The sequence below is a fragment of the Oncorhynchus tshawytscha genome, linkage group LG08 (genome assembly GCF_018296145.1).
Source record: "Oncorhynchus tshawytscha isolate Ot180627B linkage group LG08, Otsh_v2.0, whole genome shotgun sequence".
Lineage (NCBI taxonomy): Eukaryota > Metazoa > Chordata > Actinopteri > Salmoniformes > Salmonidae > Oncorhynchus > Oncorhynchus tshawytscha.
In genome coordinates this window covers 51,917,337-51,935,887 of record NC_056436.1, presented here as the reverse complement: position 1 = coordinate 51,935,887, position 18,551 = coordinate 51,917,337, and the positions used below count along the sequence as shown (strand labels likewise).

General features: G+C 41.8%; 1 protein-coding gene and 1 long non-coding RNA gene across 4 annotated transcripts in view; one reads left to right on the top strand and one right to left on the bottom strand.

Moving 5' to 3' along the window:
- Positions 1-18,551, top strand: part of LOC112256337 (relaxin receptor 1-like) — a 132,332-nt gene that overhangs the window by 3,616 nt on the left and 110,165 nt on the right. For all 3 annotated transcript variants that reach the window (XR_006083905.1, XM_024429515.2, XM_024429516.2), the window contains exon 2: positions 13,031-13,177. Coding sequence is in view for 2 of the 3 variants with exons in the window: in XM_024429515.2 (XP_024285283.2) it covers positions 13,031-13,177 (147 nt within the window). In the remaining variant the exon portion in view is untranslated. The remainder of the gene's footprint in view (positions 1-13,030; positions 13,178-18,551) is intronic.
- LOC112256338 overlaps positions 13,061-18,551 on the bottom strand; it is a 34,657-nt gene continuing 29,166 nt past the window's right edge. Inside the window, exons 2-3 of the long non-coding RNA XR_002954388.1 lie at positions 15,030-15,133; positions 13,061-13,145 (exon numbers count right to left, since the gene is read on the bottom strand). This is a non-coding gene — a long non-coding RNA (uncharacterized LOC112256338). The remainder of the gene's footprint in view (positions 13,146-15,029; positions 15,134-18,551) is intronic.

The following is an 18,551-nucleotide window of genomic DNA, read 5'->3' as shown; positions in this document are numbered from 1 at the left end:
GCGGTTACAGCCTTGAGTCTTCTAGGGTATGAAGCTATACAAGCTTGGAACACCTGTATTTGGGGAGTTTCTCCAATTCTTCTCTGCAGATCTGTCAGGTTGGATGGGGAGCATAGCTGCACAGCTATTTTTAAGTCTCTCCAGAGATGTTCGATCGTGTTCAAGTCCAGACTGGGCCACTCAAGGACATTCAGAGACTTGTCACAAAGCCACTCCTGCATTGTGTGCTTAGGGTTGTTGTTCTGTTGGAAGGATCACCCCAGTCTGAGGGCCTGAATGCTCTGGAGCAGATTTTCATCAAGGATCTCTCTGTTCTTGGCTCCGTTCATCTTTCCCTCGATCCTGACGAGCATCCCAGTCCCTGTCGCTGAAAAACATCCCCACAGCATGATGCTGCCACCACCATGCTTCACCAGAGGGATGGTGCCAGGTTTCCTCCAGAGGTGAAGCTTGGCATTCAGGCCAAAGATTTAAATCTTGGTTTTATCAGACCAGAGAATCTTGTTTCTCACTGTCTGAGAGTTCTTTAGGTGCTTTTTAGCAAACTACAAGCTGGCTGTCATGTGCCTTTTACTAAGGAGTGGCTTCCATCTGGCCACTGCAGAGATGGTTGTCCTTCTGGAAACTCTGGAGCTCTGTCAGAGTGACCATTGGGTTCTTGGTCAAGGTCTGACCAAGGCCCTTCTCCCCGATTGCTCAGTTTGGCGGGCGGCCAGCTCTAGGAAGAGTCTTGGTGGTTCCAAACTTCTTCCAATTAAGAATGATAGAGGTGTTCTTTGGGACCTTCAATGCTAATATTTGGTACCCTTCCACAGATCTGTGCCTCGGCACAATCCTGTCTCTGAGATCTACGGACAATTTTTTCAACATCAAGGCTTGGTTTTTGCTCTGACATGCACTGTCAACTGTGGGACCTTATATAGACAGGTGTGTGCCTTTCCAAATCATGTCCAATCAATTGAATTTACCACATGTGGACTCCAAGTTGTAGAAACATCTCAATGATGATCAATGGAAACAAGATGCACAAGATGCTCAATTTTGAGTATCTTAGCAAAGGGTCTGGACACTTATGCAAGGTGTAAAGTATTTCTGTTTGTATTTTTAATACATTTGCAAACATTTCTAATAACCTGTTTTTGATTTGCCATTATGGGGTATTGTGTGTAGATTAATGAGGTAAATATGTATTTAATCCATTTTAGAATGAGGTTGTAACGTAGCAAAATGTGTGAAACGTCAAGGGGTCTGAATACTTTCTGAATGCACTGTCATTGGTGTAGCCTTGTATCACCTAGACATGATGTTGTAATATCTTCACATCTAGAATAAAGAACATCAGGCCTCCGTCATAAACTCAATTTAATGAAAAAATAAAGGTGGCAATTTGGAAAAACGAAGGTCCATTCAGAAGGTATCCTAAAGTATCCTGTCTGGACTCCATCTTTAAATAAGAGAGGAGGGACAAATAGTATAACCGAAAAGAGCATAAACAAATCATTGTGATCAGTAAGTGCGGGAAATAATGACAGGTGCCAGTTTTGCGTTTCTTTCCTCTCATTAATGGAATGCAACTGAAGCAAACGTAGCACGATTATTTCTAAATAAAAATGTCTAGGTTGGATCCATTCCAGTGCCCACATGCATACATGGCACTGGAGGAGGAGGAGATGGCTGCCGTTTTACGGTCCCTTATCCATTTGCGCTATTGTGTGTGTTTTTAAAAAGGTAATTTGTAACTTATTTTGTATATAATGTTTATGACCGAAAAGAGCTTCTAGATATCAGGACAGTGATTACTCACCCCATTACTGGAAGAAGATTTTTTCTTTAATGAGTCGGATGCAAAGGATTTACTTTGGACATCCGACAAGGCCCTCATCCCCGTCATTCGCAGGAGAAAGAGACGGAAATGTCGGGGAAGTAGGTATGGGTACCTTGTAAGGATCCGGGGGCGAGTGGGTAATCTGCCTTTACCATCGGTTCTATTAACCAATGTACAATCATTGGATAATAAAATAGATCAACTACGAGCACGCAAATCCTACCAACGGGACATTAAAACTGTAATATCTATTTCCCTGAGATGTGGCAGAACGACGACATGAATAACATACAGCTGCTGGTTTCACACTTTTTCGTCAGGATAGAACAGTTGTCCCCGGTAAGACAAGGGGTGACAGTCTGTGTAAATTTATAAACTACAGCTGTTGCACAAAATCTAAGGAAGTCTCAAGGTTTTGCTCACCTATCTCATGACAAGCTGTAGACCACACTATTTACCAAGAAAGCTTTCATCTACATTCTTCGTAGCTGTCTGTTTACCACCACAAACCGATGCTGGCACTAGGACCGCACTCAATGAGCTTTATACGGCCATAAGCAAACAGGAAAATGCTCATCCAGAGGCGGCGCTCCTGGTGGCTGGGGACCTTAATGCAGGGAAAATTTAATCAGTTTTACCTACTTTCTACCAGCATGTTAAATGTGCAACCAGAGAGAAAAAAAACACCTTTACTCCACACACAGAGACGTGTACAAAGCTCTCCTACGCCCTCCATTTGGCAAATCTAACCATAATTCTATCCTCCTGCTTACAAGCAAAAACTAAAGCAGGAAGCACCAGTGACTCGGTCAATAGAAAAGTGGTCAGATGAAGCAGATGCTAAACTACAGAACTATTTTGCTTGCACAGACTGGAATATGTTCTGGGATTCTTCTGATGGCATTGAGATGTACACCACATCAGTCACTGGCTTCATCAATAAGTGCATCAATGACATTGTCCCCATAGTGACTGTATGTACATACCCCAACCAGAAGCCATGGATTACAGGCAACATTCGTACTGAGCTAAAGGGTAGAGCTGCCGCTTTCAAGGAGTGGAACTCTAACTCGGAAGCTTATAAGAAATTCTGCTATGCCCTCAGACGAAAATGTGCAAACAGGCAAAGTGTCAATACAGGACTAAGATTGAATCCTACTACACCAGCTTAGACGCTCGTCGGATGTGGAAGGGCTTGCAAACTATTACAGACTACAAAGGGAAGCACAGCCGCGAGCTTCCCAGTGACACGAGCCTACCAGACGAGCTAATTTACTTCTATGCTTGCTTCGAGGCAAGTAACACTGAAACATGCATGAGAGCATCAGCTGTTCCGGATGACTGTGTGGTCACACTCTCCGTAGCCGGAACCGCCTGGTGCTACCACACAGCAAGCGATACCGGAACGCCAAGTCTAGGTTGAAAAGGCTTCTTAACATATTCAATCAATCCCTATACCAGTCTGCTGTTCCCACATGATTCAAGAGGGCCACCATTGTTCCTGTTCCCAAGAAAGCTAAGGTAACTGAGCTAAACGACTACCGCCCCATAGCACTCACTTCTGTCATCATGAAGTGCTTTGAGAGACTAGTCAAGGACCATATCACCTCCACCCTACCTGACACCCTAGACCCACTCCAATTTGCTTACCGCCCAAATAGGTCCACAGACGATGCAATCTTAACCACACTGCACACTGCCCTAACCCATCTGGACAAGAGGAATACCTATGTGAGAATGCTGTTCATCGACTACAGCTCGGCATTCAACACCATAGTACCCTCCAAGCTCGTCATCAAGCTCGAGACCCTGGGTCTCGACCCCGCCCTGTGCAACTGGGTACTGGACTTCCTGACGGGCCGCCCCCAGGTGGTGAGGGTAGGCAACAACATCTCCTCCCCGCTGATCCTCAACACTGGGGCCCCACAAGGGTGCGTTCTGAGCCCTCTCCTGTACTCCCTGTTCACCCACGACTGCGTGGCCATGCACGCCTCCAACTCAATCATCAAGTTTGCGGACGACACAACAGTGGTAGGCTTGATTACCAACAACGACGAGACGGCCTACAGGGAGGAGGTGAGGGCCCTCGGAGTGTGGTGTCAGGAAAATAACCTCACACTCAACGTCAACAAATCTAAGGAGATGATTGTGGACTTCAGGAAACAGCAGAGGGAACACCCCCCTATCCACATCGATGGAACAGTAGTGGAGAGGGTAGCAAGTTTTAAGTTCCTCGGCATACACATCACAGACAAACTGAATTGGTCCACTCACACAGACAGCATCGCGAAGAAGGCGCAGCAGCGCCTCTTCAACCTCAGGAGGCTGAAGAAATTCGGCTTGTCACCAAAAGCACTCACAAACTTCTACAAATGCACAATCGAGAGCATCCTGGTGGGCTGTATCACCGCCTGGTACGGCAACTGCTCCGCCCACAACCGTAAGGCTCTCCAGAGGGTAGTGAGGTCTGCACAACGCATCACCGGGGGCAAACTACCTGCCCTCCAGGACACCTACACCACCCGATGTTACAGGAAGGCCATAAAGATCATCAAGGACATCAACCACCCGAGCCACTGCCTGTTCACCCCGCTATCATCCAGAAGGCGAGGTCAGTACAGGTGCATCAAAGCTGGGACCGAGAGACTGAAAAACAGCTTCTATCTCAAGGCCATCAGACTGTTAAACAGCCACCACTAACATTGAGTGGCTGCTGCCAACACACTGACACTGACACTGACTCAACTCCAGCCACTTTAATAATGGGAATTGATGGGAAATAATGTAAAATATATCACTAGCCACTTTAAACAATGCTACCTTATATAATGTTACTTACCCTACATTATTCATCTCATATGCATACGTATATACTGTACTCTATATCATCGACTGCATCCTTAGGTAATACATGTATCACTAGCCACTTTAACTATGCCACTTTGTTTACATACTCATCTCATATGTATATACTGTACTCGATACCATCTACTGTATCTTGCCTATGCTGCTTTGTACCATCACTCATTCATATATCCTTATGTACATATTCTTTATCCCCTTACACTGTGTATAAGACAGTAGTTTTGGAATTGTTAGTTAGATTACTTGTTGGTTATTACTGCATTGTCGGGAACTAGAGGCACAAGCATTTCGCTACACTCGCATTAACATCTGCTAACCATGTGTATGTGACAAATAAAATTTGATTTGATTTGAACAGATAACAGCTTCTACCACCAAGCCATAAGACTCCTGAACAGCTAATCAAATGGCTACCCAGACTATTTGCATTGCCCCCACCCCCTCTTGTACACTGCTGCTACTCTATGTTTATTATCTATGCATAGTCATTTTAACTCTACCTACATGTACATATTACCTCAATTACCTCGACTAACCGGTGTCCCCGCACATTGACTCTGTACTAGCACCCCCTGTATATAGCCTCGCTATTGTTATTTTATTGCTGCTCTTTAATTATATGTTACTTTTATTTTTTTTAAATGTACTTATCTATTTTGACTTTAAACATTTTTTAAAACCGCATTGTTGGTTAAGGGCTTGTGAGTAAGCATTTCAGTCTGTAAGGTCTACTACACCTATTGTATTCGGCACGTGACATAATTTGATATGATTTGCCCATTCAACATGCTCATAAGCTACCATGAAATTGAATCATCTGGTGGGAATTGTTGTGCTCTATTATCCAACTATTATGGATAGGCATACTGAGCAGTGAGCACATAAAGTGAAAGATAACATTGCTTCAGTATAACCCTTTAAAAATACATATCATAACCTAGTTAAATCAAGTAACCTTTAAAATACATATCACCTAGTTAAGTCAAGTAAGGTTAAACAACACACACTGTGAAGATGTTGATTTGCTATCCCTCCTGCATATAGATATGGGGGCAAAGGGAATTTGTATTGCCTTAATGACTGCTGGCTGCTTGTAACGGGTTTCCTCCTCTTCTGAGGAGGAGTAGGAAGGATCGGACCAATATGCAGCGTGGTACGTGTCCATGTTAATATTTATTTAAACTGAACACAAAACAAAATAACAAGAGAACGAACGAAAACGAAACAGTTCTGTCTGGTGCAGACAGAGACAGAAAACAACTACCCACAAATCATAGTGGGAACACAGGCTGCCTAAGTATGGTTCTCAATCAGAGACAACGATTGACAGCTGCCTCTGATTGGGAACCGTAGCAGGCCAAAAGCAGAAAAACGAAACATAGAAGAAAAACATAGAATGCCCACCCCAACTCACGCCCTGACCAAACTATAATAGAGACATAAAAAAGGAACTAAGGTCAGGACGTGACACTGCTGATGTTTCGCATTCAGATATTGTAGTTGAGGTGGTGCTGTTTATGAAGTTTGGAGATATTTGCAAGGGTCTCAGTCATATAAATAATGTACTGTATTTTCCCACAATTTGTTTGTAAGGGAGTATTGAGGTCATGGGACCTTTTTAAATAACTGTTCACCTTATTTTAGTGATGTGGAATGAACATCAGTAGAGAGTCAATGATATAGAAATCATCTCCTTCATGATGCTCATACCATAGAGATACATATTGTTGCTCATACATTAAATCTAACATGTTTTAGTCTTGCACTGTGCTTTCCTCAAATTGGCAAGGCAAAGATTTTGGCCCTGAGAGTCATGCTTAAATAACATTGTCAACACTTTCAGATATCAAACATATATTGACTAGAAAAATCAATAATTTAACATACTGTATTAGCATTACACATATTGTAAGACACATCCAAGAAAATGTTTGGCAGAGCACAAGGTTGCTCTGCGGCTCGGTGCTGGAAAGGGTCCACATTGACAGATGGACTGGGAAACGGATCAACATCAGTCTTAGTCAACATCAGCAGACCAAAATAACTTTCATTTGCATGGATTTTGTACACAGATCAAGAGATGCTTTTTGTATTGATTCAGATTTATTTGGCATTGTTAGGTTCTGAACAAACAGAGTAAAAACTCAAACGGACGACTAGGAAAAGCTCAAAGTAAGTTTCCTCACCCACTAGGTCATACAGCTGCAAAGACAAAAAATTATGCTCTGTCCCTTTACACAACACATATATTTATAACCTCCTACTAGGCAGGGTCAACTCCTTACACATCTAGACAGCCAATACATCTCTGTTGCTAGGCAGGAACTTAATTGGTTCATCTCACTGGTGTAGTCATGGCCCTGTCTGATGCTCGAACCTCCGTGTGGCTTGGAAGTGTATCCATGTGAAATAGGACTGTAGTGGGAGGGTCATTGGGTTGGGCCCCTCCGGCCCCCCCTTCCAGAGGTTTCTTGTCACTTCAAGTGTTGACTTGAATTCCTCGCTTCTCCCTAGTTCCGCAGCTGGCCTGCGTTATCAGAAACTGAAACCAGACGGTTGACCTTTGCCTCCCTCCTTCGTAACAAAATAACATGTTCAAACAGAATATTAACTTTCTGCACTTCCCCTACCTCAAGCTTCTATCCACCCTTCATTGTCCCCAATATATACATTCCTTATACATGTGAAGTAATCAATAAGTTCTAGTATTGTAACATGAATAAGTATATTTCAAGCAAGAATCCAACAGCATGAAAATGTCAGTGAGCACACAGGCTACATGAAAGGCAAATGTCTTTTAAAGTGTCCCATGCAAACTAATTTAACGTGCTACTTCATTCCAAAATCAGTGTGGCAGATGTTTCTTCTTTCTTCAAACGTTATCAAATGTCACCATGAGTCAGCTTTCCCATTCATTTGGGGCTGATCTGGAACTTTATTGTAACAGATGGCATGGAAGGTGGACTCATCTCAGCATTGGGCCACTTTAAATATTGGAAAATGCCTGACAAACCTTGATTTTTGGAGTGGACTAGGACTTTAGTTGGGAAGCTGTCCTAATTTGGACACCATAGGGGTAAGAAGGAGCAAGTGAAGGTACACATGATTATGTGGTATTTATGTGATTGATATCGATTGCAGATGTCAGAGAGGATTAAACGCCAAATGCTATCAAATAGTCAGCCACCAACTAAAAAGTGAAAATTGTAGCAAATGCATCCCATGACATTTACAAATAGAACTTGGCTTCTATGATATACTGTATCGGGAATGTACTGCATCTGGAATGACACGGCTCTGTAAATGCGGTGGATATTTTATGTCAATTACCCTAACTTGAAATGGAAGCAATATGCGGATCTCCCTTTTGACCCTAGTAGAGACACTGATTGATCGCTCTTTCCCTTCAACATTTCAGAGCAACTACTGTATATGACATGCTTATGTCTCGGGGGGAGAATGTTGGAAAAAGGTTGTCAGTGTTAACAATTCCATCTTGACTGGCATTTAGCTTTATCCCTGGTGAAGAGGACTTTTAATGTGCTGAGGTCAAATGCAATTATCTGGGATGGTCAGCCGGTATGACTAGACTGGAGCGAGGCTTTTGAGGTTATAGTTGATGACATTGCCCACGTGCAACCATGCAATTTAACTGACATGATTGTGTGGCTTTACAACATTGGCATAGGCCGTTCACTGCATCACCTGCTATGGTGGGAACAGATGTTGGATAAATAGCTTTGCAAATATCTTTTGAAAGATGTTACACAAGAGAGATGGTTTCAAGATTTGTGAAGGAAACACACAAGCAGCTCTTATTAGGATGGATGAGCAAGGACTTCTGAAAGATAATTGATGTATCTCTTCTCTACATCTGGTAATCTTTGGTGGTAAAATATGAACGTTCAGCACCAGTGAGGCATGCAGATCATTTTTTAAGGTCTTTGGGAAAGGTGTTCTGTCTTCGAAAAGATGAGAGATGAGTTTTGAAAGATAATCCATACATTTTATACCAGTGACAATCTAAGAAGGTTAAGTGCTCCTTTGGTGTGAAAAATAAAACTTAACTGAATGATGTAATCCCACTGTGAAAGGAGAAAATGAGAAAATGTTTCACTGATGTCTTATCAGGCATAGGTGTTACATTGACAACCACTTGGTATAATATAATACAGTATATCAGGAAAAATAATACATCTTTATTCATACCCTTTGGTTATCATGAGAGATTTATAGTAACTAGATTCCACAAGCTGTGCTCATTAGCTTAAAGGTGAACTATGTCAACACCAAAGGAGAAATCTCAATTATTTTCTAAACAGCAAAGCATTCTGTATAATGATGCAGGTCAATCAATGTTGTACACATATACCATTGCGTATAAAGTTTGGAATGACACAATTTCGTGTGTACAACATCTTAAGACCTGCAACGCTATATTGAGAGCTTTGCCATTTCTAAAAGGACGTACTTGGGTGTTTTTGGAGCCTTGGTTCATGTTTTTCCAGTGCCACCATACTGCAGAACAAGTATGAGAAAGTGATTTGCTCTTTGGGGTAAATGATATCACAAAAAGGTGTCTGGATCCTTCTATAACATGCCATTTACATAAAAAGTAGAGATTTAGATGTAAGAAAAACATATCCTTTAAATTAAAGCAATATGACATCATCCTTTATAGCTGGGCAATTTCCTTCTTACAGAATTTGACCACAGCAGAATAGAAATTTGCCAAGACTGCCATTGGCTCTTCCTAATGTAGCCACGCCTCTAAGGAAGGTACAAATACAGTAGATCAGCCTCTCCATTGGATACCAAGCAGTTAGACTTGCTGATGCTACCCAGCATTAATGCTCCATTAATCCCTAGAAACTGTGGGATGTGGAACGAGCATTCATCAGAACAGCCATTGGCAAGGGGTTGTCCAAGTGCCATGGAACTGCTGCTACCAGTAATTGCGGTTTTTCACTTTGGCCGCTGATGCTAATTCATCCTGTCAATAACTGCCTGAGACAACCATTTTACCAAATTAGCATTGTCTGGGAAACCCTGTTCTAGAGCATCAAATAATGACTATCAAATGTTGGAACGTATAAGCAGAATAATATCTAATTGAGACTTAAAAACGTTCAGAGTTTTCCGGTGCTACATTTCCTAATTTCCTAATCGGTTTGTTGATCGGTTATAAGGAAATTAAAAACTGTAAAACGATCCACCACACTTCTGATAGTATTTCAATTAATTTTGGATGCATATTTTATGTGGTTAAAAGTCAAAAACTGTCAGACTTTATGTTGCCTGAATTTTTTTCTATTTTAGGCTACACAGAACTTTTTATTGTCAGTGCACATTCGCACATCCTCAAGATGAAATTCATTTATACTTTTTTCACTTCTGCTTCCGAGACAAATGTATATTTGGTTTATAGTTTTACTGCAAGAAACACAGTTCTTATAATAGCTACATGTACATGTGAGTCCTACAGTCAGTTACCATTCCAACCATTACTGTTCCCATCTGAACTTCAAAGGTGATACTAAGCGAAACTGAGCCTGCACAGACTGCGAAAAACAACAGTAAGTAGGATAAGATGTTTACGTTCCACAGTATCCCGTCTAAGATCAGCAGATCCAAGGATCTGCAGTTCTTCTCGGTTTCTTGGTGGCTACAGTTTACAGCCGGCAGACTGGTTTTCCTTAGGTGAGCTTGTGTATAAGCTCAGATGGATGGTTGGAATCATCCTTCTCCTGATACTGTATTACACAACATCAGAACCTGCGTGGTTGAGAGGTGAATTTTTTTAGAGCGTGTGATTCTTGGTCCCTCACTCATGTCACATTTGTGATTGAGTGCATGGCAGTGGTTTGTCAAAGCCCTTAGGTCCTTAGGTTTGCAAATGACTTACCATGGCCCTTAACCATGTTCATCTTTACAATAAGCACAGCGTTGTCACTATCAGCTGTTTACACAACCGGCTTTAGGGTTCATGTAGTCTTCAGGCTCATGATCTCAGTGAGAAAATGTGTCATTTTAATTTTCTGATTGGAGAGGCATTGGATAACCAGGTAAAGATGTATTTTCATGATGACATCAAGACAACTGGGAAATATGTCCTATTGTTTATTGTTATCTAGTCAGTAAACCATGATGACCATGTGTCAACTAGGGCTAGGAATTCCCAGGGACCTCACAATACAATATTATCATGATACTTAGGTGCCGATACGATATGTATTGCAATTCTCTCAATTCTATATGTATTGTGACTCAATACCGCATTTTTTTTGCGATTCAATGTTCAAAACATACTGCTAACCAGGGTCAAGAGATAGACATGAGAAAATGAGTTTTGATCAGTCATGGAAATAAAAGTGCTCATCTCCAAGTGATTTTAATTTTGGAAATCTGTACCAAAGAGAGATATATGTGATCGTATACAAATTTAAGCAAGATAAGAAATTGATATTTTAGTCAATATTTTATCTTTTTGGGATTAATTCTTGTCATCACTTAGTAGTCTAAAAATTATTTGTAATTATCTTCCAGCCCCATGACCATCCTCTCAAGAAAAAAATGGTCCAAGGATGAATCTTGTTGATGACCCCAGGCCTAGAGGTTAGAGACAGACCAGCAGCCCCGGGCCGGGCGACACAAAACATGGTAATGGAACTGAACTGGCAGCTGCTGGTCTCTGTCCCATGTGCCCTTGACCAAGGCACTTAACCCCCCACAATCTCCATCTGGGGGTGCTTTACCATGGCTGACCCTGTGCCTCTCAGTGTGTATGTGCGCGTGCGTGTATGTGGGGGTGTTGGGAAAGGTAGAAGACACATTTCTGTTCTAACCAATGGACAATTAAGTATATGGTCCATTGGTTGAATATGGATTAATATTACATAATCGAGGCACTCAACCAGTCAGCAGCTTTGCATTGGTTTTTGATTATTTTGTGGAAGTTGGGATGGAAACTGAGGTTCAAGCCCGTAAGCAGTCAGACCTGTGTGCTTCAGAAACAGATAACCGACTACAGTATGATATGTAGGTATATTTCAGGAACATATAGGCAGTGGGTGGCCTTTGTATGTGAAAGGACACCCATTTAGTTTGATTATCATGAAAGCAGATGCAATTAACCTATCCTCCAGAGAGCACATAAACACTCTGAACTGTGAATAAATCAACTCTGTGAACGGAACACCATGGGAGTCCTGTTAATACTTCATGTTTCACAAATTTTCATAATTGACTGGTAATTGAAACATTGTGAGAAAAATGCTGAAGTGTTTTGGAAAAACACATCCAGAGCTCACTGACTGATTATGTACAGCTAGCTCCCCTTGAGTGGACGATACTGTGAGATGTTTACGTGTATAATTTTTAGAGGGCTCCTTTAATATTTAAATGTGCTCCCACTCAGAAAATACACCCATTTTAAAATGGTCAACCGCTCTTTAATTTTCTGTGGGTTTAAGGGTTCCTACTCCTCACTTATATACTGAGCAAAAATATGAACGCAATATGCCACAATTTAAACATTTTTACTGAATTACAGTTCATATAAGGAAATAAGTCAAATGAAAGTAATGAATTAGGCCCTAATCAATGGATTTCACATCTGGGCAGGGGTGCAGCCATGGGTGGGCCTTGGGGGCATAGGCCCACCCACTTGGCACCCGAGCCCACCCACTGGGGAGTCAGGCCCAGCCAATCAGATTTTTTTTTCCCCCACAAAAGGGCTTTATTACAGACAGAAATACTCTTCAGCACTCCCCCCACACCCACCCACCCACCCACCCACATCTCCCCCTCAGACGATCCCGCAGATGAAGAAGCCGGATGTGAAGGTCTTGGGCTGGCATGGTTAAACGTGGTCTGCGGTTGTGAGGCTGGTTGGACGCACTGCCAATTTCTCTAAAATGACTTTGGAGGCAGCTTATCATAGAGAAATGAACATAAAATTCTCTAGCTACAGCTCTGTTGGACATTCATGCAGTCAGCGTGCCAATTGCAGGCTCCCTCAAAACTTTACACATCTGTGGCATTGTCCCCAGCACAAGATGCACCTGTGTAATGATCACGCTGTGCAATCAGCTTCTTGATATTCCATACCTGTCAGGTGGATGGATTATCTTGGCAAAGGAGAAATGCTCACTAACAGGGATGTAAACAAATGTGTTCACAAAGTTTGAAAGAAATAAGTATGGAAATTTTATTTCAGCTCATAAAACATGGGACCAATACTTAACATGTTGTGTTTATATTTTTCTTCAGTATAGTATGTGTTCACCCTCATCGAGAGACACCAACGTTGATATTGAAACACAGCTCTTGAATTTTCAGCAGGAACTTCGTTCAACGTCTCAGAGGAGAAGACGAACTGCCCCCTAGGATATTTTCCTTGTGGCAACCTGAGCATGTGCCTGCCCCAGCTCATGCACTGCAACGGTGTCGATGACTGTGGAAATGAAGCAGACGAGGAGAACTGTGGTGAGTTGTCAGTTTATTCATTTATATATTTAGTTATTGCACGTGTCAAACTCCAGTCCTGGAAAGACGAGTGTCTGGGGGTTTTACTCCTCCTTTATAGTTGATTAATTGATTCGTTAGGAACTACCCTAACCTGGTTGTCTAGGTCTTAATTGGCCACAAATTAAAAGGAAATAGCAAAAACCAGTAGACACACAGCCCTCCAGGAATTGAGTTTGACACCCCTGATTTACTTGCTCATTTATTATGTTCGCAAGTATTCTGACTGTGCAGGAACATACCCCACCAGGATACATTTTTTGTAGCACTGTGGAAAAGTCAGTTGTTTTTTAATCAACTGTTTTATTGTACAGTATGTTCAAAAAGTAGGCTGAATAAATCATTAGACAGCTAATAATTAGATTGTCAGTGCACAGAAGGTCAGTTCTGTTGATTTTTTAAAAAGGACATTCTACTCAGACAGTAACGGAGTGAATAGTCCGTGGCTGTGGTGATCGGGGTCCTTGGTGATGTCTCCAGCGATGCACTGGGCAGTCTTCACCACACTCTGAAGGGCCTTGTGGTCATAAACAGAGCAGTTTCCATACCAGGCCATGATGCAGCTGGTCAGGACACTTTTGACCAGGGCAGTGGTGTTGTCAGTCCATGTGTGGTGATGTGTACACCAAGGAACCTGAAGCTGTTGACTCTTTCCAACGAAGTCCTGTTGATGTAAATCAGGGCATGTCCTCCTCCCTGCTTCCTGAAGTCAACAATCAACTCAACTTCATTTTGCTGACATTGAGGGAGAGGCTGTTGTTTTGGCACCACATTGCCTGGTCTCTGACTTCCTCCCTTTAGGCTGACTTGTTGTTGTCAGTGATCAGGCCTACCACCGCGGTGTCATCTGCAAACTTGATGATGGGGTTGGTGTCATGCTTCACACACAGTCATGTTACAGGGAGTAGAGCAGTGGGCTGAGGACACATCCCTGGTGGGCCCCTGTGTTGAGAGTCAGAGTAGGGGAGGTGCTGTTGCCAATCATCACAACCTGTGGCCTGCCTGTCAGGAAGTCCAGGATCCAGTTGCAGAGGGTGAGAGTAGTTTGGAGATCCAGGGCCCTGAGCTTGGTGACAAGCTTGGAGGGAACAATGGTGTTGAATGTTGACCTTTTGTCAATGAACAACATTCTTACATAGGTGTTACTTTTGTCCAGGTGTGATAAAGCCATGTGGATAGCAATGGAAATGGCATCTTCCATGGATCTGCTGGAATGGTAGGTGAATTGGAGTGGGTCCAGTGGGTCTGGCATGCTGGCTTTGAAGTGGGTCTTGACTAACGTTGGCCATAACCAGCCTCTTGAACCACTTCATGTTGAAAAAACGCCTCAAACATTTTTTTTTATTACATCCACCCGAGACATGAACTGTTCTCCATGTTCCCGTCCGGCAGGTGGTACTGATGCATCATGGCTCAGACCAATAGAATCTGTTTAAGAGTCTATCACCTGGCTGCTGCCATACTGTTTACTATTATTATTATTATTTATCCTTCTACCGGTCACTTTCTCCTAATCCCTGCCTATATGTACATATCTACCTCAATACTCCAGTATCCCTGCACATTGTCATTTTGGTACTGGAACTGACCCAGTATATAGTTTCCTCTCTTATTTATTATTTCTCGTGATTTAAAACAAATTTACATTTTTTTCTTATTAGTTATACTTTTTCGATATCAGATACTGCACTTTTGCAAAGGTAAACTGAGTTAAGCATTTCACTGTACTTGTGCATGTGATAAAACAAAACTTGAACTTGAATTTGAACTTGACGGTGAGTTCAATGGGGTGATAGTCATGTAAGCATGTCACCTTGGTGTTCTTCGACACTGGAACGATGGTGGTTGTAGCATGTGGGGACTACAGCCTGGGATAGGGACATGTTGACGCCTGCCAGCTAGTAAGGAAACACCCCTCTGAAATGGACAAAAATGAATGGGAAGTCATTGGCACTGGACAAACCATATACACGGTGTCCAATACCACTCAATTCGGCGTTGTTTCGTTCAAAGTTGATTGCAAATGCCATATGGCAAATGCCAGTTGTAACACTTTGAAAATCCAACAGGTGGCGAGCGCGCTCCACCATGGTTTTTCATATTGCAAATGCAACACAAGTCAACATCCAAAAGCAAAATTTTGAAAAAGTGAAAAAATGTTCAAAAACCTAGTAACCCCTTAAAAAAGTGCTTTCTGGACCGTTTTTCGGAATTCTTTCGATTTTTTTGTCAATTACACATGTGTAAGAACTGTATGAATATACTTTTGTCCAATTTTATTATCATAATTTTTTTACATTTTTTAAAACTTGTGCATAATGTTTTGTCGATTTGCAATATGATTTCATAGGAAGTCAGAAGTCAAGAGTCAAAAATATCAGAAATTTTGAAAAAACTTCACACACCCTTAAAAAAGTGCTTTCTGGACTGTTTTTCAAAATTCTTTCGATTTTTGTGTCAATTACACATCTATAAGAACTGTATCAGCATACATTAGTCAGATTTTATTATCATCATTTTTTTATTTTTTTTAACTTGTGCATAAGGCATATGTTTTCTCCATTTGCAATATGATTTCATAGGAAGTCAAAAGACAAAAATAGCAAATATTTTGAAAAAACTTCACACACCCTTAACCTTAAGGGGGCGCTCTTTTAATTTTTGGATAAAAAAACGTTCCCGTTTTAAACAAGATATTTTGTCACGAAAAGATGCTTGACTATGCATATAATTGACAGCTTAGGAAAGAAAACACTCTGACGTTTCCAAAACTGCAAAGATATTATCTGTGAGTGCCACAGAACTGATGCAACAGGCAAAACCAAGATGAAATTTCAAACAGGAAATGGCCCAGATTTTGAAGGCGCTGTGTTCCAATGTCTCCTTATATGGCTGTGAATGCGCCAGGAATGAGCCTACACTTTCTGTCGTTTCCCCAAGGTGTCTGCAGCATTGTGAAGTATTTGTAGGCATATCATTGGAAGATTGACCATAAGAGACTACATTTACCAGGTGCCCGCTTGGTGTCCTCCGTCAAAATTATTGCATAATCTCCAGCTGCGTACATTTTTCCATTTGCTTTAGAGGAGAAACCCAACTGCCACGGATGATTTATCATCGAATAGATATGTGAAAAACACCTTGAGGATTGATTCTAAACAACGTTTGCCATGTTTCTGTCGATATTATGGAGTTAATTTGGAAAAAGGTTTGGCGTTGTAATGACTGAATTTTCGGGGTTTTTTCGTAGCCAAACGTGATGAACAAAATGGAGCGATTTCTCCTACACAAATAATCTTTTTGGAAAAACTGAACATTTGCTATCTAACTAAGAGTCTCCTCATTGAAAACATCTGAAGTTCTTCAAAGGTAAATTATTTTATTTGAATGCTTTTCTTGTTTTTGTGAAAATGTTGCCTGCTGAATGCTAGGCTTAATGCTATGCTAGCTATCAATACTCTTACACAAATGCTTGTGTAGCTATGGATGAAAAGCATATTTTGAAAATCTGAGATGACAGTGTTGTTAACAAAAGGTTAAGCTTGTGAGCCAATATATTTATTTCATTTCATTTGTGATTTTCATGAATAGTTAACGTTGCGTTATGGTAATGAGCTTGAGGCTATGATTACGCTCCCGGATACGGGATTGCTCGATGCAAGAAGTTAATCCCACACAGTCAAGGTTAGGTTTGCACAGATCGGGAGGACCTCAGGATCGTACCTGAGGTCGAATTGTGCTTCTCAGCCTAACGGTTCTCTCACTATCACCCAAAAGCTAATGACATTTAGGGCCAGGCTTCATTTTGGGCCTACTTGTTTTCACGGTCGCTGCACTCTGAGTGAGCTACGGTTAAGCGGGGCATCTCGTTGAACTCGGCACAGCCTAGAGAATATGGAAATGCCATTGCAGGCTCTGTGTGTCTTTAAGCACCGCACTTTGTCACTCCATCCTTGCTGTGTGTGTGAGAGAGCTTTTCTTTGACATCTGTTGGGAGAAATGACTGACTTACAGTTCATGGCGGTTGCCTAATCACACATATGAAGTTTTGAAAAGATCTGACCTTTTTAACCCTTGGAAACAGCACCTATGACACCATTTTAAGGCACTTCCAGTTGACACAGGAAGCTGAAAGTGAACACATATCCCCCTTGGGGTAGGCAATTATAGAATTTTGAGTTTTAAGTCTTTATGTTAAGAACTGACTTATTTAAGGAGGGTTTAGTGAGTGTGTGTTATTTCAGAAAATCACAGAAAATCACAGAAATCTCGCAGAGCTCCGAAGCACACTTTAAAAAGATTTGTATGAACAAGCTGCAACTGTATCTGTAACTGTTTAAAAAAATAAACACCTATTTTTGAACATCACCAATTTGACATTGTACGATTTCTCATAAATGACGATAGATAAATGGCTGGTTCTTTTTTTATTGACCCCCGGAGGCTCCTTGACTTTGACGTGAAGCGGAAAAATTATTGCTCTATTTTCATTTTGGACCTTTAATCCCAGAAAAATGGCCATAACTCAAAAACCGTTGAGGCCTAGATGCCATCTTTTTCGGGGCCAACTACCCATTATGCCAAACCTACGCTCACCAAGTTTCGGCTTTGAAATATTTTCCGTTTCGGAGATAAGGCCACGTCGTGATTCGTGATGTTTTGTACATTTGCAATATGATTGCTTATGCCCTCTTGTGGGATTTACCGGGACATTTTCTAAAACGGAAACCGAATGTCCGAGAGAGTTTGTTTGATGACTTCCCAGTAGATCCGGCCCTGCCGCACGGCCCGACGCGGTCTGCGAATTTTACAAACGTTTTCGGATGTCTGGTAAGGGACCGTACATTTGCAATATGGACTTTCTCACTAACCATATGGCGAATGTCAAAATGTTCCCTTAAGGTATGTTGGCACATGCCCTGAGGACACGGCCAGGGATGCCATCTAGGCCGGCAGCATTGTGATTATTCACTCTCTTGAGAATATTCGTCAGAGTCAGCCTTGGAGAGCAGTGGGAACCCTACTGAATGGCTCGGTGTTGGTCGCCTCAAAGCGAGCATAGAATGTGTTGAGCCCATCTGGGAGGGAGGATTCGGTGGGCATCACACAGCTGGATATGCCTTGGTAGTTCATAATGGCCTGTAGTCCTTGCCACATGTGTCGTGTTTCTGAGCTGTTGTATTGTGATTCCAGTTTGAGTCTATATTGTCTTTTTGTATCCCTAATGGAATCCGGAGCGCGCAACCCTATAATCTGGGTTAGCTCTGCTGAAGCGTTGAATTCTGCAGTTTGGGCTCTCGGCATGGCCCGGATTCCTCAATTCATCCAGGGTTTT